The sequence below is a fragment of the Loxodonta africana genome, chromosome 23, assembly GCF_030014295.1.
Source record: "Loxodonta africana isolate mLoxAfr1 chromosome 23, mLoxAfr1.hap2, whole genome shotgun sequence".
Classification (NCBI taxonomy): Eukaryota; Metazoa; Chordata; class Mammalia; order Proboscidea; family Elephantidae; genus Loxodonta; species Loxodonta africana.
This window is the reverse complement of record NC_087364.1, coordinates 74,218,808-74,244,018: the sequence shown is the minus strand read 5'-3', so window position 1 is coordinate 74,244,018 and position 25,211 is coordinate 74,218,808. Positions and strand designations below refer to the sequence as shown.

The 25,211-nt window shown below is 40.3% G+C and overlaps 1 protein-coding gene across 2 annotated transcripts in view; it reads left to right on the top strand.

The window, feature by feature from the left end:
• VEPH1 (ventricular zone expressed PH domain containing 1) overlaps positions 1-25,211 on the top strand; it is a 251,398-nt gene that overhangs the window by 186,020 nt on the left and 40,167 nt on the right. The window contains exon 10 of one of the 2 annotated variants that reach the window (XM_003416132.4): positions 4,589-4,723. The exons of the other annotated variant lie outside the window; for it this stretch is intronic. Within the exon in view, the coding sequence (XP_003416180.1) occupies positions 4,589-4,723 (135 nt within the window). The remainder of the gene's footprint in view (positions 1-4,588; positions 4,724-25,211) is intronic. 2 annotated transcript variants of the gene reach the window in all.

The following is a 25,211-nucleotide window of genomic DNA, read 5'->3' as shown; positions in this document are numbered from 1 at the left end:
TCATTAATGACCTGGTGGGGTGCGAGTTAGTTATCACAGCTCCTTAATGAACTGGTGGGGTGTGAGTTAGTTATCACAGCTCCTTAATGAACTGATGGGTGCGAGTTAGTTATCACGGCTCCTTAATGAACTGATGGGTGCGAGTTAGTTATCACAGCTCCTTAATGACCTGGTGGGGTGTGACTATCACGTCTCCTAATTGACCTGGTGTGGTGAGAGCTATCACCGCTCATTAATGACCTTGTGGGGTAGGAGTTAGTTATCACGGCTCCTTAATGACCTGGTGGGGTATGACTACCACGTCTCCTTATTGGCCTGGTGTGGTGAGAGCTATCACCGCTCATTAATGAACTGGTGGGGTGCGAGTTAGTTATCACGGCTCCTTAATGAACTGATGGGTGCGAGTTAGTTATCACGGCTCCTTAATGAAATGATGGGTGCGAGTTAGTTATCACGGCTCCTTAATGAACTAGTGGGATGTGAGTTTACCCTCACTTTTTACTTCTTTATTAATTCTTTGCCCAGAGTCGATATGTAGACAATAGCAATACAAACATATTTCATTAAGAATTTTTTAACATGAATGTTGTACACTTTACGATATTTCCCTTATTAAAAGGCCCTGGCTTAATAATCAGTAGACCAAACCTAGTTGTATCTTGAATATCCTTAGCTTCAAGAAATAAGAATGGAAGAGAAAATACATCTTGCCTTAAAAAAAAAAAAAATACAGTTTATTTGGGGGAATAGCTTTCCATATGTAGAGCTAACCTTTGTTTCTCTGGAGTTCTCCAATCTCCAATTAGTTTTAGTGTCAACATATCGTTTTTGACATTGTTAAGGTGTTGGGATGATACTTTTTTTTTGTCCCCTGAGAATAAATGTATGTAGGTGAAATTACGTAAAGAGGTGAAGTATATGATCCAAAGATGTTATCCAATGAAATTTTTATTTGGCAATACTTTCCTTGAATGTATTAAATTTTCACCTAAAACTTGAATATAAATGAGAAACTGTTAGTGATAAAAGGAACCTTGGGTATCATTTTTACAGATAGAAGCTTGAAGGGCAGACCTCATATCATCTGACTCCCAATTCAGTGGTCTTGTCACCATTGCTCATGTGTTAAAATGCAAGAGGAGGGGAAGGCCCCTGAGTGGCTCAAATGGTTTGCACTCAACTGGTAACTAAAAGGTTGGCCATATGTTCAGGACCATGGAACAATACAAGGCTAAAGGGGTGCACCAGCCCTGGGGCAGGAACCGAAAAGCAGGAAGGAACAGGAAAGCTGGTAATAGGGAATCCAGGGTTGAGAGGGGAGAGTGTTGATGTGTTGTGGGGTTGTTAACCAATGTCTTAGAATAATGTATGTATTAACTGTTTGATGAGACACTACTTTGTTCTGTAAACCTTCATCTAAAGTACAAAAAAAAAAAGGTTGGCTGTTCGAACCCACCCAATAGCACCTCAGAAGAAACAGGCCTGGTGACCTGCTTCCATACAGATTACAGCCAAGAAAACAAACACTATGGAGCAGCTCTTCTCTGTAACACATGGGGTCTCCTGAGTCCCAAATTAACAAAATCAATAACACAAAAGTAAAATAAGAGGGACAGAGAAAGCAGAGACAGAAAAAAACAAAATACAAATGTTATGATATGGTTGAAAATTAAGCCAAGTGATAAAATAGTTTACTTCTATGAATAAAACATTTCTGTAACATCTCCTACAAAAGTCACTGATGAGATAGTTATATTTCTTTATAAAGTAAAGCCAGGCTTTTTCAGAAAAACAAAGGAATTTAATAATGAATACATAATCATAAAGTGGAACTATAGTAAGGAAAAAGACAGTGTGGATATGCCTTAGGGTACCATTTTTCCTATACGAAATCTTCTTCGGAACACTGAATACATCTAGCAGAGAACAACTCACATTTTGATGTGAATCAAACTATATGTGAATATAAAGAACATCATTGATTTTTCTTCCTTTGCTTGAAATAGCTTATTTTTCTTGTACTTATATTTTTCAAATAGTTTTCAGCAATGTTTCAGTATTTGGTTTCATCTCTTGCTTTGTTCTTAACAGTTGTCAGTTTTCTGAAAACAAACCAAGAAAACTGGATTTCCGGCCCCTTCAGTCTTATTTTATCGACTTACTCCAGTTGTTTGTCTTTCTTTAAGCGGAATCACCAAAGAACCTCTGCTTGTGCTACTTTTCTTCTTTGTTCATTTTGCTGTAATGGTTTCTTTCTTTTCCCACACCTTTGAAATTGTGTGATCTTCTGGGCGGATCCTGACTTGGGGTAATAAAATCAAATCTTTGACTTGCTTACAAACCCAGCACTAACCTTTTATCCTGGGCCAAACTCTCTTCTCTGTCAGTCTAATACACTTAAACATTCTTGGGGTCCTCAGACTCACAGATTCCAGTCTAAATGCTCCTCTTTGCATTGATGGTTCATTAAATCAGGTCCACTCTCCTTTAAAAGAAAAATCATGTGCTGTGTAAGGTTCTGATGATAATCAAGAAATTCCCAAGTGCATTCACATTATTGGTTAAATAATCCATCTGTCAGTGCCTATAAACCTTTTAAAAATCTGGGGACCATTTAGTTGAAACTTAAGATCCTCCATCTATTCCCACTAAATACAAGAGAGAGTTCATTTTAATGATAATAATGAGTTTTTTCTGGATTTTTTATGTGCAATGTTACAGAGGTATAAAAGGGAAAAAATCATTAATTTTCATTCCCTAAATAGACATTTTGCACAGACAGGCACCTAGAGTCTTATAAGTTATAACACTTGAACAATCATTGACTCACTGAATGTGATTTTATAAGCCAATCTCATTATTTTATCATACCTCATTCATAAAGAATAATTCATATGATGCATGTATATAAAGGGCATTTTATATCCTTCTATAGACGTTCTGGAAACCCTGGCGGCATAGCGGTTAAGTGCTACGGCTGCTAACCAAAGGGTTGGCAGTTCAAATCCACCAGATGCTCCTTGGAAACTCTATGGGACAGTTCTACTCTGTCCTATAGGGTCGCTATGAGTCGGAATCGACTCAACAGCACTGGCTTTGGTTTTGGTTTATAGATGTTCTATGTCTTTTTATAAAACTGTTCCCTTGAGTTGAAAAGACTATCACGTTTTATTAAACACACCGTTGATTAGTAAACATACAAACAAAAGTTTAAATCTTCCTTTGAAAAATTGATTTTCATGGACTTCAGTGAAATAGGTATAAATGTGATTTTCTTTGCATTGACAATCTTATTGTCCAATACTTACAGAAATTATCTTAAAAGCCCTAAGAATTAATTTATTTTATTGCTAGGTGCCACCGAGTCAGTTCCGACTCATAACGGCCCTGTGTACAACAGAACGAAACACTGCCCGGCCCTGCGCCATCCTCACAGTTGTTGCTGTGTTTGAGCCCATTGTTGCAGCCACTGTGTCAATCCATCTCGTTGGCGGTCTTCCTTTTGCTCTAAGAGTAGTCACTCACTATACATTTCAGAATTAAAATGTTTTTGTTTCCCCACGCAATGACCCACACTGTTCATATTTGAGTAATTGCATAATGAATTCTTAGTTATTTAATTTCCATTTTACATGATCTACTCTGCACTAGTAGATGATATTTTTGTGCTTCCATTTTAATTTTATACTTTCATTCCCAGATCTTTGATGAAATAAATATGAATATTTATATAAACAATTTTCTAATTAAGTAACATTCTTGGGAATTCATCTTGGTGGATAATGTATTACAAAGGTCAGGCATATTTGTAGAAATTAATATCAACTGTCTTGAAAATCCTATTGAATAATTTTAATTTTCTGTTAAAACATAAAAAGCCTGAAACGTATCATAGGTTTGATCTTCAAGGTGCATTTCTTTGTCCTTTCTTTTAAATTTAAACCATGTTAAGGTTTGTTATGGATTGAATTGTGTTCCCCACCCCCCCTCCAAAAAAATGTGTGTCAACTTGGCTAGGCCATGGTTCCCAGTATTGTGTGACTGTCCACCATTTTGTCATCTGATGTGATTTCCCTATGGGTTGTAAATCCTACCTCTATGATGTTAATGTGGTGGGATAGGTGGCAGTTATATTAATGAGGGAGGACTCAGTCTATAGATTAGTTTGTATCTTAAATCGATCTCTTTTGACATATAAAAGAGAGACTCAAGCAGAGAGACAGGGGGGCCTCATACCCCCAAGAAACAAGAGCCAGGAGAATAGCGTGTCCTTTGGACCCAGGATCCCTGTGCTAAGAAGCTCCTAGACCAGGGGAAGATTAATAACAAAGACCTTCCCCCAGACACAACAGAGGCAGAAAGCCTTCCCCTGGAGTTGGCACCCTGAATTCCGACTTCTAGCCTCCGAGACTGTGAGAGAATAAATTTCTGCTTGTTAAAACCACCCACTTGTGGTGTTTCTGTTATAGCAGTGTTAGATAACTAAGACAAGATTCAAACTAAGCCTCAATAGTGCCTTGCAGTCCGTCAAACATTGCCGCAACAAGAGGTGGTAACACGTTATGTTTTTTCGTTCATTTCTTCTCAGAGCCTGTTTCCAGAGCCCCTGTCCACGCAGAGTCATTCTGTGCGATTCCTCAGAGCTCTGTGGGAGAAGACCCAAGCAGAGGGTGCCCGCAGCTTTGAAACGGCGATGATAGAGTCCGTGTTTCCACATCAGAAGGTGAATGTTTCTTTCCTATTGCTGTCAGTTGCTGGGAAGTTGACTCTGACTCATGATGACCCCATGTACAACAGAACAAAATGTTGCCCAGGCCTGTGCCATCTTCATAATCGTTAGTGTGTCTGAGGCCATTGTTGTGGCCACTGCGTAATTTGAGTGTCTTCCTACCTGCAGAGCTCATCTTCCAGTGCCGTAGCAGACAACATTTTGTTGAGATCCACAGGGTTTTCACTGGCTGCTTTTGGAAGCAGATCCCCAGGCGTTTCTTCCTAGTCTGTTTTAGTCTGGATGTTCACTGGAACGTGTCCACCATGCGTGACCCCGCTGATATTTGAAATACAGGTGGCATAGCTTCCAGCGTCGTAACCACATGAAAGCCACTACAGTATGACAAACTGACGGATGGGTGGTGGGCTTCTGTCCTAGAACATATATTATTTTAAACCAAGATTCAAGATTATTTTGAAACAGTTTTCCTTTTTCTAAACGGTTCAATTTTGACCTTCTTTACTTTCTTTCATCATTATCAGAAAACGCTTATTAAGTAATGATTTTCAAGTGGTGTTATAGCGAACTCAGGACAATGTGATATTTGCAAACAAAGTCACTGCCCCCTGAGATTCACAGACTGACGTAACATAGCCCACACAGAACCACACAAAAACTACATACAAGGTACAGAACAGAAAACATTTTACAAAAAGAAGACTGGGGCTTCTAGAACTGAGGGAGAAAGAGCAGCAGGGAAGCTGTCTCCCATTTCATTTCTTTCTTCCATACTTCCTCCCTCTCCTTGTCCTCTGCAGTCATCATAAGGGAAGAAAATGAAGATAAGGTGGGCAAGAAAAAAGAGAGCATGATCAGGGTGAGAAAGAGCTCTGTCGAGGCAGGCAAGGGTTATTTGAGACACAGAGGATTTTAGGAATGTGGGAAAAGGAGCATCACTCCCAGGACACCATTAACTGAGACCTCCTCAGCAGACAGCTGAGCTATTTTAGCTGCCTTGTGCTGCCATAACAAATAATACACAAGTAGATGGCTTTAAAGAACAGAAATTTGTTTTCTCATCGTTTAATAGACTAGAAGTGGAAATTCAGGGCGTGGCTCTAGGGGGAGGGCCTTCTTTGTTTATTTCAGCTTCTGGTTGCTGTTGTTGTTAGGTGCCTTACTGTTAGGTGCCGTCGAGTTGGTTCTGACTCATAACAACCCCGTGTACAACCGAATGAAATGCTGGCCGGTCCTGTGCCATCCTCTCAATTGTTGTTATGCTTGAGCCCATTGTTGCAGCCACCGTGTCCATTCATCTTGTTGAAGGTCTTCCTCTTTTTCACTGACCCTCTAATTTACCAAGTGTGATGTCCTTCTCCAGGGACTGGTTCCTCCTGACAACATGTCCAAAATATCAGACGAAATCTGGCTGTTATACATTGAATTGTGTCCCCCTAAAATATGTGTCAACTTAACTAGGCCATGATTCCCAATATGGTGTAATTGTCCACCATTCTGTCATCTGATATGATTTTCCTATGTGATGTAAATCCTACTTCTATGATGTTAATGAGATGGGGTTAGTGGCAGTTATGTTAATAGAGCAGGACTCAATCTACAAGATTAGGTTGCCTCTTAGGCCAACCCCTTTTGAGATATAAAAGATAGAAGCTATCAGAGAGACATGGGGACCTCATACCACCAAGAAAGAAGCATCGGGAGCATAACTCGTCCTTTGGACCTGGGGTCCCTGCACCGAGAAACTCCTTGACCAGCAGAGATTGATGACAAAGACCTTCCCCCAGAGTCGACAGAGAGAGAAAGCTTTCCCCTGGAGCTGGTACCTTGAATTTGGACTTTTAGCCTTCTAGACTGTGAGAGAATAAATTTCTCTTTGTTAAAGCCATCCACTTTTGGTATTTCTGTTATAGCAGCACTAGATGACTAAGACCTCATCCTCGCTTCTAAGGAGCACTCTGGCTGTACTTCTTCTGAGACAGATTTGTTCATTCTTCTGGCAATTCATGGTATATTCAATATTCTTTGCCAACACCGTAAACGAAAGCCATCAATATACATTTCAGCTTCTACTAGCCAGCAATAATTGGAATTTCTGGACTTAACAGATGTGCCTACCATGTATGTATGACTTAATATGATATCTTTCCCCTGTGTGTGTCTTCGTGTCTATTCTAGTCTTTTTACAATTGAGAAGTGAGTGGGTTTAGGACCCACCCTATCCTGGTATATCATTAACATGACAAAAGAGAAACCCTACTTCCAAACAGGGACAGGTGCAAGGATTCGGATTTCAACACATATTTGGGGGTGGGGCACAAATCAATCCATAACACTGGGGAAGGACCAGGATATGGAACTGCACCCACCCGTTTTATAGATTAAAGCCAGTATTGGAGGTGCACCAACATGACTGGATTGTGAATGAGAAAAGTCACAAGCCCAGATACAGTCAGGAAGCCTGACTGGAGATGGGAAAGCTATTTAGAAGCTATCACTGTAGGTAGGAAATGAAGGCCTGAACTAACATAGTAGCATGGAAACTGTAGGAAGAGGATGGACTGGAAAGCTATTAAGGAAGTAAAATTGACAGAACTTGGTACCTGATAAGGAACATAGAAGAAACAAGGATAGCTCCAAGGTGTATCATTTGGCCAAATGCATGATGGTGCCATCCTGAAAGAAGATAAAGCATTCTAGTTTGCATGCTTTGAGCCTGAGCTGTTTATATGGATAACCAGGTCATGATGGTGGTTGAAATAGGAAAAGTATGAATTATGAAGTATGAATTTGGGGGTCATAGCAGCACTTCCCTCACCTGTTTGTCAGTTTGTCGTACTGTGGGGGCTTGCATGTTGCTGTGATGCTGGAAGCTATCCCATTGGTATTCAGATACCAGCCAGGGTCACCCACAGCAGACAGGTTTCACTTGCTTGATAAAGTACAGGATCAGTGGAAAAGAGGAAGACCCTCAATGAGATGGATTGACACAGCGGGCTCAAGTATAACAACAATTGTGAGCATGGCACAAGACGGGGCAGTGTTTCGTTCTGTGGTACATAGGGTTGTTCTAAGTCGGAAGCAACTCAATGGCACCTAACAACAACAACAACAAACTAGCACTTGACATCATGGCTGTAATTGGATCACTCAAAGAGAATGTGTATAACGAGAATGCTGTTATTTGCTGCTGTGGGTTCTCCCACCGACTCATGACAACTCCGTGCACAATTGAATGAAACACTACCCAGTCATGTGCCATCCGTGTGATTGGTTGCAGATTGGATCGTTGTGATCCGTAAAGTTTTCATTGGCTGATTTTTGGAAGTAGATTGCTGAGCCTTTCTTCCTAGTCCATCTTAGCCTGGAAGCTCCACTGAAACCTGTTCAGCAACACAGCAACACGTTGCCTCCACTGACAGGTGGGCGGGCGCGCATATGGGGTACGTTAGCCAGGAGTTGGTGGTGAGAGTTCTACCACTGAGCCCTCACTACCTCCCGTACGGTGAGAATAACCCATTGCCGCCGAGTCAATTCCAAGTCATAACAACCCTTTAGGACAGAGTAGAACTGCCCCATAAGATTTCCAAGGATGAAAACCTTTTGGTTAGCAGCCTAATGCTTAACCACTGCGCCACCAGGGCCCCGATAATGAGAGAAGGTTTATTCTTGATCTTTCCTTAGTGAACATTACTGGCTTCTCTTTTTAAGCTCTTCACATCCTCAGAGACCCTGATTATTCTTTGCTTGCCTTCAAGAAAGTCCAACAGTAAGTATTGATGCTTACTGAGCAGATCTCAGATATTCTGAGGGTACGTAGTCATGGTCCCTGTCCTGGATTTTACTATTGAGAAAGGGAACAAACATCCCAAAGTTAAGTAAACTCAAAAAGTACAAACAAAAAGCAAATTAATGACTCAAAACCTAGGGTATTGTGAAGCTAAATATCTCTTAAGTGCTGAAGGATTGTAAAAGGATGAAAAATCGGTGTGATTAACCAGAAGTTTATTTAAACGGCTTGTAAGGCACTAGAGACACATCCAACTGTTGCATCACCCATTTCTGGCTCTGGTCTAAGAATTAGAGGTACAGTATTAAAAATAAAGGAAACACCACAATTGCATCAGTGTAAAGTAAAACACAATTCTTTGCGTATTTCATTCAGATTTTAAACTGTTGCTTCATGTTTACAGACAATGCCTGAAATTCTTATAAATTTTTTGTTGTGGACTGTATTTTAACTAGAGGCAACTAGTAAATTAAAATTTGGCAGATGCCTCAAGTCCTAAGAGATAATTTAAAAAATTTAAAAAAAAAGAACTTTGGCAAGCCAGTTTTGAGAATGCTCACAAGTATGCTTATTCATATTTCTTCTATTTTACACCAATGAGTATTCCTCTGAGGAAAAAATTAACTGTAAATCAATTTTTTTTTTATTTTAAAAGTTTTATAATTTGGTTTATTCATGAATAATGGGAAAAAGCTTTGATATCTGGAATGTACATTATGCGGCAAAGTTATCTACCTGGATATTTCTCAATCAAGTTGATTTTCTTCTATTTTTTATGAAGTGTTCTGCATATTAAATTCAAAGTAGCTGTGAGAATGGTCCAAAGTCTGCTTTGATTTCAACATGTACTGAAATCAAAGCAGACTGTGGACCATTCATTCATATATATACATGAACGATTTGAAAGTGACGGCCTTGTGTGTATCTGTGGGCTGTAGTGGAATTACGCCACAGCCAAGTGGATTAGATACTCAGGGAAGAGGAAACGCTTGAGTCTCTAGACTATACACTCTGAAGGCTTTGCTACTGTGATTGTTTTTTAATAGAATCTTGGGCTTTTAGAACTGAAAATCATCATTAAGCTATCTCTGTTAAATTATAAACTGCTGGGGGCAGGGATTATGCCATATTTATCACTGTATTGCCAATGTCCACACAGTGCCTGGCACATTGGTAGGCTCTCAATAAATAGTGGGTAACAACCAAGTAAATAAATAAATTCTGTCATTTTTCAGATGTTAAAATTGGAAGCAAGGGGCCCTGTGGAAGGTCACATAGCTAGGTGATGGCAGAGCTAGGGCCAGGGCACATACCATGGTGATATTAGGACTGTCACCAGTACAGCTATTTCTTCTGTCCTCTGGTCACACACAAAGAGCACATTTTTCTGCCTGTTGAGGTAAGGCATGACCGTGTGACCTGCCTCAGCCAATGAAATGGGACTTCCAGGTGAAAGCTTTTAAAAGCCATTGTGCAATTCTCCTTGCCCCCACTCTCCCCCTACCATGGTGATTTTAGAAGCAGATATTGACATTGAGTTGCCCATAAGATGGAAACAGCTTGGAATTCTGAACCATCACGTGAAGGACTGCTGCTCTGGAGGGCCACCTAGACCCACCACACACTTTACATGAGGAAGAAAAAATCTTTTGTCATGATAAACCGCTGAAGTTTTGGCGCTAGTTATTGTCTTAGTTACCTAGTGCTGCTATAACAGAAATACCACAAGTGGATGGCTTTAACAAACAGAAATTTATTTCTCATAGTTTAGGAGGCTAGACGTTCGAATTCAGGATGCCAGCTTGAGAGGAATGCTTTCTCAGTTGACTCTGGAGGAAGGTCCTTGTCTCTCTCTTCAGTGGCTGCTTCCTGATTCCTTGGAGATCTCCATGTGTCTTGCCAGCTATCTTACCCCATCTCTTTCTCTCTGTTGACTTGCTTAAGCTTTATATCTCAAAGGAGATTGACTCAAGATACACCCAACACTGATCCTGCCTCATTAACATAACAAAAACAACCCATTCCCAAAAGGGATTAGAGCCACAGGCATAGAGGTTACAATTTACAACACATACTTTTGGGGGAAGTAATTCAATTCATAACATTCCACCCTTTGGACCCCAAAATTTCATATCTTGCCATATGCAAAACACATTCACCCATCACATCATCCCAGAAGTCTTAAATCAACTCCAAGTCTAAAATTTCATCTTCTGAATCGTCTAAATCAAGTATGGGTGAGACTTTAGGTGTATTCCATCCTGGTGGAAAATTCCTCTTCATCTGTGAACCTGTGAAGTCGAGAATACAAGTTATCTCTTTCCAAAGTACAATGGTAGAACAGGCACAGTGCAGACATTTCCATTATAAATGGGAGAAATTGGGGGACAAGAAGGGATAACAGGCACCCAGTGAGTCCAAAACCCAGCAGAACAAATTACATTAGCTCTCAACACTTGGAAATAATCCTCTCTTCTCTAAGCCCATCTGAGCAGTGGCTCTGCTCTCCAGACTCTAGGCATGGGCCAACCCTCTGAATTCTGGGTGGAGGCTACTTGGCCGTGGGCTTCAGCTCCACCTTCCAGGCTCTCTGAAATGGCAACTATGTCCCCTTGACTTTGGGTGGCCCCATTCTCCTAGTCCATCTGAGTGGCAAGCTCACCCCTTCGACCCTGGCAGGCCCTGTTCTTCTCCCTGTTAGGCATGGCAGCCCCACCCCCCTCAGCTTTGGGTGGCAACCCCATCCCCTTGGCACACCTTAATGGCAGCCTCACACTCCAGAACCAACTTGGTGAAGATCTGACTCTTTGAAACCTAGGAGGCTGTGGCCCCACCCTTTGATATCTAGGAGACCACAGCCCACCCTTTGAAACCAAGAAGGCCCTGCTTCCCATGCTCCTTCCAACAGTCCAGCTGATATTCGAGCTGCTCCAGGGATGGTCCCTTTCTTTTCTTGGAGGACAACAGATGTAGCTCCTTTGGCCTGTTTCCTGTATGTAGAATTCCAAGAGGCAGACAGTGTTCTTTCTTTTTGTCCTTTCTCTGTCCCCTTCAGTCTAAGCTGATGGGTTTTGGTAGTTGGCTAGATCTATCAGTCACAGGCTTAATCTCTTTAACAAAAGATTGTGTAGCCACATCTTTGGTGAAAGTTTTAGAACACGTGTTCTTAATTTGTATAATAGAATTTTCCAAATCTTTAAGTTCTGTTTTCATTTTGCACAGTTCGTTTTTAAGTCCATCACTTTCCTCTCACATTTTACTATAAGCAGCAAGGAGAAACCACGAGGTCACTTAAAGATCTTGCTTAGAAATCTCCTCAGCCAGATATCCAAGTTCATCGCGTACAAGTTCTACCTTCCAGCAAACATTTGAACGTGATTCAGACAAGTTCTTTGCCACTGCATAAAAAGCATCACCCTTCCTTCATTATCCAGTCACATGCTCATTTTCTTATAAAGCCTCACCAGAACCACATTTAACATCCACATATCTGGCAACATTCTGTTGCTGGCACTATATGTATTCTCTAAAACAACAGAGACTTTCTCTGTTGTTCTCCTCACTTCCTCTGAGCCCTCACCAGAACTGCCTTTGACCTCCATAATTCTACCAAGAGTCTCTTCAAGGCAATCTAGGATTTTACTTTTCAGCCTTTACTCATTACCCAATTGCAAAACCACTTCCACATTTTAGGAACTCCCACTCCTCAGTACCAAATTCTATCTTAGTAACCTAGTGCTGCTGTAACATGAATACCACAAGGGGATGGCTTTAACAAACAGAAATTTATTTTCTCACAGCTTAGGAGGCTAGAAGTTCGAATGCAGAGTGCCGGCTTGAGGGGAAGGCTTTTTCTCGCTCTTGGTTCTAGAGGAAGATTCTTGTCTCTTCAGCTTCCGCTTCCTGGTTCCTTAGAGAGCTCCATATGGTTTGGCATCTATCTTACCCCATCTATCTCTCTGCTCGCTTGTTTAATCTCTTTATGTCTAAAAGTAATATTGAGTAATATTTGTTGGCTGGGTAAAATGAATAAGCACCCATCAGCTTTTTTTAAAAAGCTGTGAATAACTAGAAATGGAAATGTTTTCTTAGCATAAAAAGAAGTATTTGTCTTAAAACAAAAGGAAGGATTGCTTAGCTACTGAAGATATTTTTGTTAGACACAGAAATAAAACCAAAATGCTCACTGTGACCTTTATTATTTAGTGTTGTTAGAAAGCACTGGCCAACATGAGAGTAGGAGCTCCTGAGAGCAGGGATCTTTTATGCCTTGTTGATTGCAGAATGCAGAATCCTGGTGATCTAAAGAGTATGCTCAGCACATAGTAGGCCAGAAAAAAATTGAATAAATAAAACATGAGAAAAAAGAGGTATAGTATTTAAGGAAACCCTGGTGGCGTAGTGGTTAAGGGCTACGGCTGCTAACCAAGAGGTTGGCAGTTCAAATCCTTGGAAACTCTATGGGACAGTTCTACTCTGTCCTATAGGGTCACTATGAGTCGAAATCGACTCAACGGCAGTGGGTGGGTATAGTATTTGAAATAAGAAGGTAAAATTAGCATTATTTTAGATAATATGAGACTCAAAAGAATCAATAATAATAATGGGTAACTTGTTCCAGGCATTTAAAATGTGCCAATCACTGTCCTGTGCACTTAATACCAATTATTTTACTGAAGCCTAACAGTAGTGCTATCAGATATATAGTTTTTGTTATTTCCAGTTTACAGATGAGAAACTAAGTAAAAGAAAGATTAATTTCCTCAAAGTCACACAGCCACCAATGCAGAGAAATAAGACTTGAATAAATATGGCAACATCCCAGCTTCCTGATTAGAAATAATGAATATTACTAAGGCGTTAATATTTCCTGAGTTCACTAACAGATTAACTGAATTCAAATTCAGATTGTAGCAGGGTGATTGAAGAGCTCGGCTACGAGCCAAAATGTTGACAGTTCGAATCCACCAGCCATTCCTTGGAACCCCTATGGGGCAGTTCTACTCTGTCCTACAGGGTGGCTATGAGTCAGAATCAACTTGATGGCAACAGGTTTTGGTTTGGTTTTTGTATGAAGTAATGGTAAAATTTAACCTGAAGGATAAGACTAGTTAAAAATATGTGAGAGGTAGAAGATGAGAGAGCTTCCCTAAAGATTAAAACGTACTATAAAAATCATAATTGTTAAATTATTCTACTTTTATGGGAAGAATTAATATACGGGATAATCAAAACAGACTATGTAGTCCAGAAATTGATGCTGATACGTACACATAACCAGCTAATGTGTATATATAATTGTTTAACTGCATATTTAAAAAAAAAAAAAAACCTTTTAAAGAATAAAAGTATATCTATCAAAACCCTGGAGCTAACTGTATATATATATATAAAAAAAAAAAAAAAACTGTATACATACAGATAAAATATAAAGACATTAGCTAAGGATAGACAAGGATGCCTGCTATCACCCTCACCATTTAACATTATCCTAGAATTTCTACCCAATGCAGAAAGACAAGAAAAGCAAATACTTAAGGACTGAAAGAGAGAGATTATTTACAGACAATAAGATTATTCATATGGGAAATTCAAAAGAATCAGACTAACTTATAAAACTTGTAAATTAAATCTATGAAGTTGCTTAATATAATATGAATAACAAACCTATATATCCATAATGGCCAGTTAGAAAATACAATTAAAAAATATGCCATTTATAATAGCAACAAAAATTATAAGGGACCTCAGAGTGAATATAGAGGAAAAAATGTAAAACTCCTAGTTAAGAAAAATTTTTAAATATTGATAAGGGAACAACAGACAAGAATCAGTATCCTTAAGATGTTGTAAGTTTGTGCAAGTCAGTAATCAGTGGACCAAAGATAGGATCAGATAATACATAGGAGGAAAGTCAGTCCAGAAAATGTATTCAAAAGTATAGAAATTGAAAATAAAATAAAAAGTGCCTTATTTTTCACCCGTTTTTAAAAATATAATAATCTGTGCTTAGCCAGAGCAAGGGAGTTTAGATACATGTTTCTAGATGAAGTGTAAATTATTTCGACATTTCTGAAAAGCAATTTGGCAATGCGGGTCAAGAGTCTTAAAAAAAATGTTTATATCCTTCAACACAGTTAAAGTGGTTAGATTCCTGTCCACTTCTAGGAATCTGTCCTAAAGAAATAATCCAAAATGTGAACAAAACTTAAGGCAAACACATACACACAAAAGACGTATTGTGGAGTGATTTGTAACAGGCAAAATTTGTAAAAAGCCTAAATGTCTAAAGATAGAACGAGGAAACTATGATACATCCTTGTGAAAGAATATTAAGAAATGTGAAAAAACTATGTTAGGAGAAATATTTAATGACACGAGACAATATTTAGGTCAAATAGTACATTCCAGGGTACAGAATATCTGTTTGGGGGATTGCCTAAATACTTCAAAGGAAGATACACAAAATGTTAACAATGGTTAGCTCTGGTTAATAGGATGAGCAGTTTCTAAACTTTCTCCAAGTCTGTATTTCTTTTATAATCAAGGGAAAATATTATTATAAAATACCACCTATAGTTATATTGTTTTATGTAAGTCAATGCGAATGGGCGGTTTACTTAAAAAAATAAAAAGAAAATTCCATTCTAAAGTAATCATTTCTATTCCAAAATAAGGATTTTAGAAAGACAATGGAAAAACAGGTTGATTTAAGCAGTGAGGAGCGTGGTCTCCATGGGGCCACTGGAGGTTACTGTTAATAATCCCGACCAGTGCACATGCTGCCCGGCCCTCAGAATATCAGAGGACCAGACAGCAGACGCAGTTGATTGGGAGACCCCCACAGGGTCGGAATTTGAAAGAGAAAGCTCCTTTATTGACACACATGTTCCGATTCTCAAAGCATGAGAAAACTCCATGTGCCATAGAAATGAAGCCTCAAAACTATGCCCATTATGGAAATTAAAAAAAAAAAAAAATTAAATTTATTGCTGAAATAAAGTGTGCCACATCTGGCTAACATTTGGAGATTTGTTTTCAGTCCGCATTACTACAAACAGTTTGACAGCTCCCAGGGTAATTGGCTGGAGTGTCAATGCATAAATAAAGCTGAAGTACCAAGTCCAGGCAGAGCAAGACCTTCTGATGCTCCCAAAGGCCTAGATAGTGTTTTGAGTTAAGGTGTTAATGTGCTTGAATAAATAAATGCATGAGTAAGTAAATAAGGATTGGGGATCTTACGTATAGAACCTAACGGTAAAAATTCCTACAAGAAATTTAAGTGACCCTGCTTGATGTAAGCAACAAGCTTGAAGGTCAGCCTCCAGGGAGCCGCCAATGAGTGTTTGCCAGAGGTTAGCTGTATAGAACCTCCCTCTGAGGACAAGCTAGATGGGAGTGGGGTTTTGGGATTTCAGAAGCCTGGATGGTATTGGGGGGTCCTAAGCTTTTTGGCTGAGAGCTCAGAGCCAGGAAAATCTTATAAGCAAAGGCGAGATAAAGAAACAAAAAGCAAGTGTGAATAAGAGTCCATCCAAAGAAACCAGGCCGAGGGGTAAGCTAACCTGCCCAGAGGTAAGCTGTGAGGACTGCAAATGGTGATGGGAAGCTGGGAAGATGGAGTTTGGGAAGGCAGATGGAAGGCAGAATGTGGGTGCAGGTGCAAGCGTCTGGAACACCCCTTTGCTCAGGGAAGGAGCTGTCTGGGAAGGCGGTGGAATTAAAATGAAGGGTTTGGGTTTTTTAAAGAAAGAGGAAAACAGTTCCAGGTAAAAGCACAACATGAGCAATAACATGGAGGAGACACTGTACCCATTGCCGTCCAGTCAATCCCAACTCATAGGGACTTTATAGGACAGAGTAGAACTGCCCCCACAGGGCTCCCAAGGGGTGGCTGGTGGATTCGAACTGCCGACCTTTCGGTTATCAGCTGAGCTCTTAACTATTATGCCACCAGGGTTTCCATGGAGGAGATGGGGGAAAAAAATCAGTGTGGTCATGGTAACTACAACTCTAAGTTAAGTTATTTGGTCCAGAATACTTTTTTGCAAATGCTTACTATATGCCAAGCACTGTGCACAAACTACCTGGAGCCCTGGTGACCCAGTGGTTAAGGGCTGAGCTGCTAACCAAAAGGTCAGCAGTTTGAACCCACCAGCTGCTCCTTGGAAACCCTACGGGGCAGTTCTTCCCTGTCCTATAAGATCAGGGGATCGACTCGGTGACAATGGGTTTTGGTTTTTGGGTGTACAAATTGAATATAAATAACCACGCTCTCTGCCCTCATTGGAGACACAGAATACACAAGTAAACAAATACATAATTCCCCACTGTTAAAAAAAAAAAAAAAATACCTGGAGAAGGCGATAAAGGGCAGAAGCATTTGTGGATGGTCAGGAAAGGCTTCTCTGAGCAGGTGTCACATGAGAGATGGGATTTTCTGGCAAAGAGGGCAATTTGCACAAAGGCCCTGAGGCCAAAAAAAGAGAAAAGGAAAGAAAAGAATAGAAAAACCTCCGCGTGTTAAAAAGAAGAGTTTCCTTCTATTTTAGATGATACTTATCCCATAAGAAAAAAAATGTTGAGCAAGCACCCTCAATATGTGTGTATCTACTTGTAAATTATATACGTAGGAGCCCTGGCAGCACAGTGGTTAAAGTGCTTGACTGCTAAGTGAAATGGTGGTGGTTTGAACCCACCAGCCGCTCTACAGGAGAAAGATGTGGCAGTCTGCTTACATAAAGATTACAGCCTTGGAAACCTTGCAGGGCAGTTTTATTGTGTCCTATAAGGTTGCTATGAGTCAGAATGGACTGGACAGCAATGAGTTTGGGTTTTGGGTTATTACTACATTCACTTATTATTTTCATTATAAAACATATTCAGAAATATAAATTTTAAATGGTGACATTAATAAGTAAATAAAATCAAAGATTCTAATATTCTCTCCTTCCTACATCACAGCGGATGGTCGCGCCTACCCAGGGAGTACACACACTCCACTTCCATGGTATTGGAAGAACTGAAAGGACAGGGTGGCTAGAGCACAGAGAACAAAGGGGAGAGTGAAACTGGGCAGTGAGGCGGCAGGGAATTGACCCTGGGCTTGTAGGCCATGGCGAGAACCATCGCAGGCCGTGGGAAGCCACTCAAGAGCTTTGAGCAGGGGACACCATTATCTAGTTTAAGGTTTTTTTTGGTTTGTCTTTGTTTTAGGCCAGGATTGATATATTGTTTTCCAGTTTAGTTTTTTTTTTTTTTTTTTTCCAGTTTAGTTTTTTAAAGAACACTAGGGTGCCGTAGCCACTAAGGAAAAAGCCTGGAAGTTCTCAGACAGTTAAACATAGAACTACCTTCTGGCTCAGCAATTCCACTCCTAGGCATAAACCCAAAGGAATTGAAAACAAGTCCCTCAAACATGTACACTGATGTTCATAGCAGCATTATTCTCAATAGTCAAAAGGTAGAAACAACCCATGTGCCCACAAACGGATGAGTGGATAAACAAAATGTGGTGTATACAATGCAGCCATAAAGAAGCATGAAGTTGTGACATGTGTTACAGCGTGGATGAACCTTGAAAACATGCTAAGTAAAATGAGCCAGACACAAAAGGACAAATATTGTATGATTCCACTTATATGAGGTATCCGTTGTTTTTGTTAGGTGCCATTGGGTCGGTTCCGACTCATAGCAACACTATGAGGAACGAAACACTGCCTGGTCCTGTACCATCCACACAATCATTGTTGTGCTTGAGCCCATTGTTGCAGCCACTGTGTCAATCCATCTTGTTGAGGGTCTTCCTCTCCTTCGCTGACCCTGTACTTTACCAAGCATGTTGTCCTCTAGGGACTGACCCCTCCTGATAACACATCCAAAGTATGTGATAGGTAGTCTCATCATCCTTGCTCCTAAGGAGCATTCTGGTTGTATTTCTTCCAAGACAGATTTTTTCTAGATATGAGGTATCTAGAATAGGCAAATTCGTAGAGAAAGTAAACGTTGCCAGGGCCGGGGGGGAAGGGGTAATAGGGAGGTATCACTTAATGGGTAAGGAATTTCTGTTTGGCATGATAAAAAAGATTTGGAAATAGATAGTAGTGATGCTTACAAAGCATTGTGAATGTAATTAACACCACTGAATTAGATACTCAAAAATGATTAAAATAGTCAATTTTATGTTATATATTTTGCCACAATAAAAAAAAGTAATAGAAAAAAATTTATCAAAAGATCACAGGGTCTGCTATATGGAGATTAAATGAAAAGGGTGCAAAAATAGAATCAGGGAGATCAGTGAGGAGAGTGAATCCAGGTGCGAGACGGGGGTAGCTTTTTCTCAGGTGGTCCTGGTAGGGACAGAAATAAATGGACACAGTAGGTACAAATTTTGGAAGTAAAAATGACATAGTGAATGGATGGGGTGTAAGACTGAGAGGAAGAGAGGAATCCAGGGTAATGGTGAGTCCCTGGCCTGGTCTTATCATTTATTAGGATGGAGAAAACTAGGTATGGTGATAGGCAAGTGGGCAGAGGAGGGGGCTGGGAAGCTAGACTTTTAGACGTCTTAAGCATATGAGATACCCAAACAAAATTGCCCAGTAGACAGTTGAGTATTCACATACAAAGAGGCTTAGACCAGAGATATAAACGAGGGTGTCATCAGCACAGAGATGAAAAAAGCCAGAGGAAGGTTAAATCCATCTAGGAAGGTAGTATACAGAGGAACGGACTCAGCTCAGGCTAGAGTCCAGACAGCGGCCAAGAGACAAAGGAAACCGAGAATGTGTAGGGCCACAGAAATCAAGAGCTTCCAAGAAGGAGAGAGAAGAGAATTGTGTGGGATGCAGCTGCCAGATCAAGGAAGATGAGTACAGAAAAGTGTCCTTCCAACTGGGCAACTTGGAAAGAGCAGTTTAAATGGGCTTCTAAGGGCAAGGGCCAGATGGAAGCGGGTTAGGGATGAAGGGGAAGGAATGAGGAAGAATAAACACATATGTAAAGAGTCCTTTCAAGAAGCCTGGTGCTGAGCCGGCTAGCAAGTGCAGGGAGTGTGGAGATGTTCAAGATAGAGCCGCCAGAGCGTGTCTGTAAGGTGTTGTGATGAGGTAGGTGAGAAGGAAAGACTGATGATGTGGGAGGTAGATAAGGTAGTGGAGAAGGAGAGACTGATGATGCAGATATAAAAGGAAAAGGGACTGCGTACGTACCCAGATCAGTCAGTAGACTTGATGTGGAAAGATGAGGAAATTATTTTTTTTATAAACTTTTTCCGTGAAATAAGAGAAGGGGCCAGTAGCTGAGAGTGGGTTAGGGAAAGGAGGGGTGGGATGTAAGAAGTTTGAGGAAAGAGAAGGTCTGAAATAGAAGCCTCAGAGAAAGGAAAGATGAGTTTACTAGAAAAACCCAGTAGGACAGTCAGGCAATGAGGAGCACCCATCTGAAATCTGAGATTATGGATTTAAAGTAAAACGAAGATAAGATTTCCTCCAGGTATGATTAATAAACGTTTCAACATAGGGTAGATCTGTGTTTGCTTGAGAAGATAGAAGGCAAAGATTCTAGCCCAAAGAAAGGATTTAAAATGCTGAAGAGGGAGACTTGACACTTGGAGAAGCCAATTTGAAAACAGAAAGATGGTCTGTAGAGTCCAGAAAAAACAAAGTTATTTTCTGAGTGAAGAAGATGATGGGTCTTTGCTGAGTTTCTCTTGACAAGACCCCTCTGTTTCTCCTCCCAGTCCCAACACGTACTTAACAATACCCTTGGAAATAACAGCACCAGCTCATTTTCATATCACTGGCCAGAGTGAAGGAGGCGATGGCGATGGGGCAGTGCTAGCTAGGTACCACAGGGAGGGCTTCCGCTTCAGAAGCAGGTGAACTGTTATCACCGTTGATGTAGTGTCAGCGGACTCACATGGAACCCTCACAGCCATGTTGCCATTCATCAAGGGTTAACCTAGCGGGGAGGCTGGAAGGCGAAAACAGTCCTTGAGAGAACCGACAAGTCCTGCGGAGACCTTCACAAACCTGACTTTCATTGATGCCTTAGGACCACTGAGTTTGAAAAGCCAGACAAATTCTGAGCTTTGTGTCCCTAAATGCTGTCTCTAGCTTCATTAGAATTCATATGTTTCCCTTCACGGCTATAAATCAGGGCTCCTTACTTCAATGATTCCATACCCACAACTCATTATGTTAAATGATCGCACGTGATTTTGTAAGTGACAGTTCCACTCGCCATTAAGAAACAGATTTGTTTTCATTGTTACACACTGGTCTGTTGTTTGATAGTTTTAGTTTTCAAATCCTCCAACTCCCTGAGAAAATTATTACCCTTCCACTTAGCTAACTAATGTTCACTATTAATATTTTTTTTAACAATCACCTACATATACTATATTTATGTTGTACATAAGCTTTAAAAAAAAAAAAAAGGAATTAAAATTGGCCTAGAAATATTTCCCCGACTTAGCTTAAATTCTGGTTTATCGCATGTATCGGGTTTCCTTCGTGCTTCACCAGCCAGGCTGTCCTCTAGCGAATATGTCAGTTTTAGTACCGTAGCTCACATTCCTTCGCGGCCAGCCAGATGTTCCGCATCAGCCAAGGAATTTTTTTTTTTTTAATTGGCTTTAGAAAATACTTGATGAAATACCTCTATTCCGGGGGGAATGGAGGTATTCAGCCCCCCTAAAATGTCTGTTCTAATCTAATAGTGGCTTAGGTTCTTTATCCCTTGCTGCAACCATGGCCTGCAAAGGCCGAGTCCTACACCGTTAGAACAACAGCACCTCTTTGCAAGCAAGGTTGGAGTGTGGTGGTTGGAAGCTTGGAATCTAGAGTTAAATTTTCTGGGTTTGAATCCTGGTTCCACCTTCCCAGCTCTTTCATCTAAAACCCCTCTGTGCCTCATCTTCTTTACCTGCGAAGTGCAGAAAATGATAGTGTTTGTTTCACGGGGATATTGGAAGATTTAAAAGAGACAACACATGTAAAATCTTTGGGACAGTGACTGACACATAGTAAAAACTCAGTAAGTGGTAGCTTGTTGTTGTTGCAGAGGTCCGTGAGTTGATTCCGACTCATAGTGACCCTATATGACAGAGTAGATTGGCTGTAATCTTTATGAAGCCGATTACCAGGTCTTTCTCCTGTGGAGATGCTAGGTGGGTTTGAACTGCTAACCTCTCAGTTTCCAGCCAAGAGCTTAACCACTGTGCCATCAGGGCTCCTTAAATGGTGGCTAGTTTTATCGCACTTTCTCTGCGAGATCCCTCCAAACAAAACAAATGACCCCTTCAGCCACGATCCCGTAGCCCTTCATGCTTATGTCAGTATGTTTTGTTGTTGTTGTCAATTGTTACCAAGTCTGCTCCGATTCACGGCAATCTTACACGTAACAGAACAAAACGTTGCCTGGTCCTATGTCACCTCCATGATCTTTGATGTGTGTGAGTCCATTGTTGTGGCTATAGTGCCAATCCATTTTATTGAGGATTTCCCTCATTTTTGCTGGCCCTCTGCTTTACCAAAGGTCCCTTGATGGCATAGGCAGTTTGCGTTAGACTACTAACTGAAAACTTGGTGATTTGAACCCATCCAGTAGCACCAGAGACGAAAGGTCTGGCAATCTGCTTCCGTAAAATTATAACCAAGAAAACACTATGGAGCAGTTCTACTCTTAACACATGGGGTTGCCATGAGTCAGGTTTTTATATGTATATGTTGTTGTTCGGTACCGTTGAATCGGTTCTGACTCATAGTAACCGTATGTACAACAGAACAAAACACTGCTCGGTCCTGCACTATTTCCACAATCGTTGCTATGTTTGAGCCCATTGTTGCAGCCACTGTGTCAGTCTATCTCGTTAAGGGTCTTCCTCTTTTTCACTGACCCTCTACTAAGTATGATGTCCTTTTCCAGGGACTAGTCCCTTCTGATAACATGTCCAAATTACGTGAGACAAAGCCTCACCATCCTTGCTTCTAAGGAGCATTCTGACTGTACTTCTTCCAAGACAGATTTGTTCATTCTTTTGGCAGTCCATGGAATACTGGGGATTCTTCCCCAGTACCATAATTCAAAGGTATCAATTATTCTTCAATCTTCCTTATTCGTTGCTCAGGTTTCACATACATATGAGGTAATAGAAAATACCATGGCTTGGGTCAGGCGCACCTTAGTCCTCAAAGTGACACCTTTGCTTTTGAACTCTTTAGGGAGGTCTTTTGCAGCAAATTTGCCCAATGCAATATGTCATTCGATTGCTTGAATGCTGCTTCCATGGACGTTGATTGTGGATCCAAGTAAAATGAAATCCTTGACGTCAGTCTTTTCCCCATTTATCTTGATGTTGCTCATTGGTCCACTTGTGAGAATTTTTGTTTTCTTTACATTGAGGTGCAATCCATACTGAAAGCTGTGTGTATATGTGTGTATACATATATATATATGTGTGTGTGTGTGTGTACTTTACCAAACACGATGTCCTTGTATGTCAATATAGCAGTCAACATATTGCAGAATAGTTTGTTTTTAATGTCTTTGTGCCTCCAGGAGGCCGTGAAATCAGGATGTCCGCATTAAGCTGGTAGCCCCCAGTACCCACCGCAGCCTGAGACAGAGTAGCTACTTGCAAATATTTTGTCATACTGTACTGTCAGTCCTGGCAAAGTTTCATCATTCAAGAATGGATTTCACTTTCACAAATAGCCAAAAATTAATACAGATCCAAGTCTCTTATACAAGAAGACTGCCCAAACTGAGTATGTTTCCACGTCAAAAACAAGATTTCACTAAAGCAGTTAAACTTGTTTTCTTATGTGACTTGTGAATGTTCTCTGAAAACAACCTCCAAAGCGACTTCTGAAAGGGTTTTGAGCAGAGGCTGTGTCACTAAAATGTGTATAATCATCCATGTCCATTAATACTCATTTCCAAGGTTAAGTTCTAGTTTTTATCTAAAAAACAAGATCATAGCAATTTACCTAACTCATTACTGGCAACACCAAGACAGAGAACTATCGGTGGCGCTATTTTATTCTTAGGGCCCTGGAAGCTGTCTGTGCTGACAAGTTTTTGACTCTAGGGAGTATGTTTACACTTAGAGACTGCAGTGTGGAGCAATCCTTTTTTTTTTTAAGTTCAGTAAAAAAAAAAAAAAAATTTCCTAGAGTCCAGTTATTTTCAGTACATTTTTGCATTTTTACACTATTTTCAATACAATTTTGTGTTTTACTGAAAACCAATCTGAAAGCCAGAGCCTTTTTTATTTTTTTAAAGAATTCTGCTAAATGACAGCCCACAAAATCACTTGATGCCTCATTCCAGAGTCTGATGATTCTTTCTACCAACAGTCCTTGTAGCCAACCTAATTCCTCGTATGCTGCATGTAAGCCCTTTTCTTCATGATTCTTCATCAGAAATGTCATTCTAGCACTGGGTTAGCCTAGTCCTTCCCAGACCCTAGGTTTGCTAGAGAGTTTATTAAAAATGAAGTTCTTATGAACTTCGCTATACGAGTGTCTGTTTAAGCTCCTGCTTTCAAGTCTGTGGGACACATACCTAGGAGGTGAAGTGTTGTGCCATATGGTAGTTCTATGTTTAACTTTTTGGGGAATTGCCAAACTGTTTTCCACAGCAGCTGCACCATTTTACATGCCCATCAGCAATGAATGAGGGTGCCAATTTCTCCACATCCTCGCCAACGCTTGCTTTTTTTTTCACTTTTCTGGTAATAGCCATCCTATTGACACAATGGAGCCCTGATTGCACAGTGGTTAAACATTTGGCCTCTAACAAAAAGTTTGGCAGTTCGAATCCACCAGCCACTCCTTGGAAACCCTATGGGGCAGCTCTACTCTGTCCATAGGGTCGCTATGAGTCAGAATTGATTTGATGGCAACGGGTTTGGTTTTTGTTTTTTATTGACACAATAACCACAGCAGTGTACTCTAACACACCAATGAGTGTGAAGATGACACAGGACTAGGCAACATATTGTTTGTTATATATAAGGCCGCCATGAGTCAGAACCAGCTAGATGGTAACTAACCGCAATAACGAATGGGGGGTGAAGTGCCATCTCATTATGCATTTGATTTGCACTTCCCTAATAAGGATGTTGAACATCTTTATATGTGGTTATTTGCCATTTGAGTATCTCCTTTGGAGAAATGTCTTCTTTAGCCCTTTGCCCATTTTTTAATTGGTTTTTTTGTTTTTGTTATTGTTGAGTTATAAGAGTTCTTTATATATTCTGAATATTAATCCCTCATCAGATATATACTTACCAAAAATCTTCTCCCATTTTCTACATTGTCTTTTCACTCTCTTGATAATGTCCTTTGATGCCCAAAAATGTTTAATTTTGATAAAGTCCAATTCATCTATTTTTTCTATCATCGCCTATGCTTTTAACGTCATATTTTAGAATCCATTGCCGCATTCAGGATCATGAAGGCTTTCCCCTATGTTTTCTTCTAAGATTTTTATAGTTTTAGCTCTTAGATTTAGATTTTTGGTCCGTTGTGAGTTGAATTTTGTATATGGTGTGAGGTAAGGGTCCGACTTCATTCTTCTGCATGTGGATATAGGTATCTAGTTTTCTCAGCACCATTTGTTGAAAAGAGGACAAATATTGTATGATTCCACTTATATGAGGTGCCTAGAATAGGCAAATGT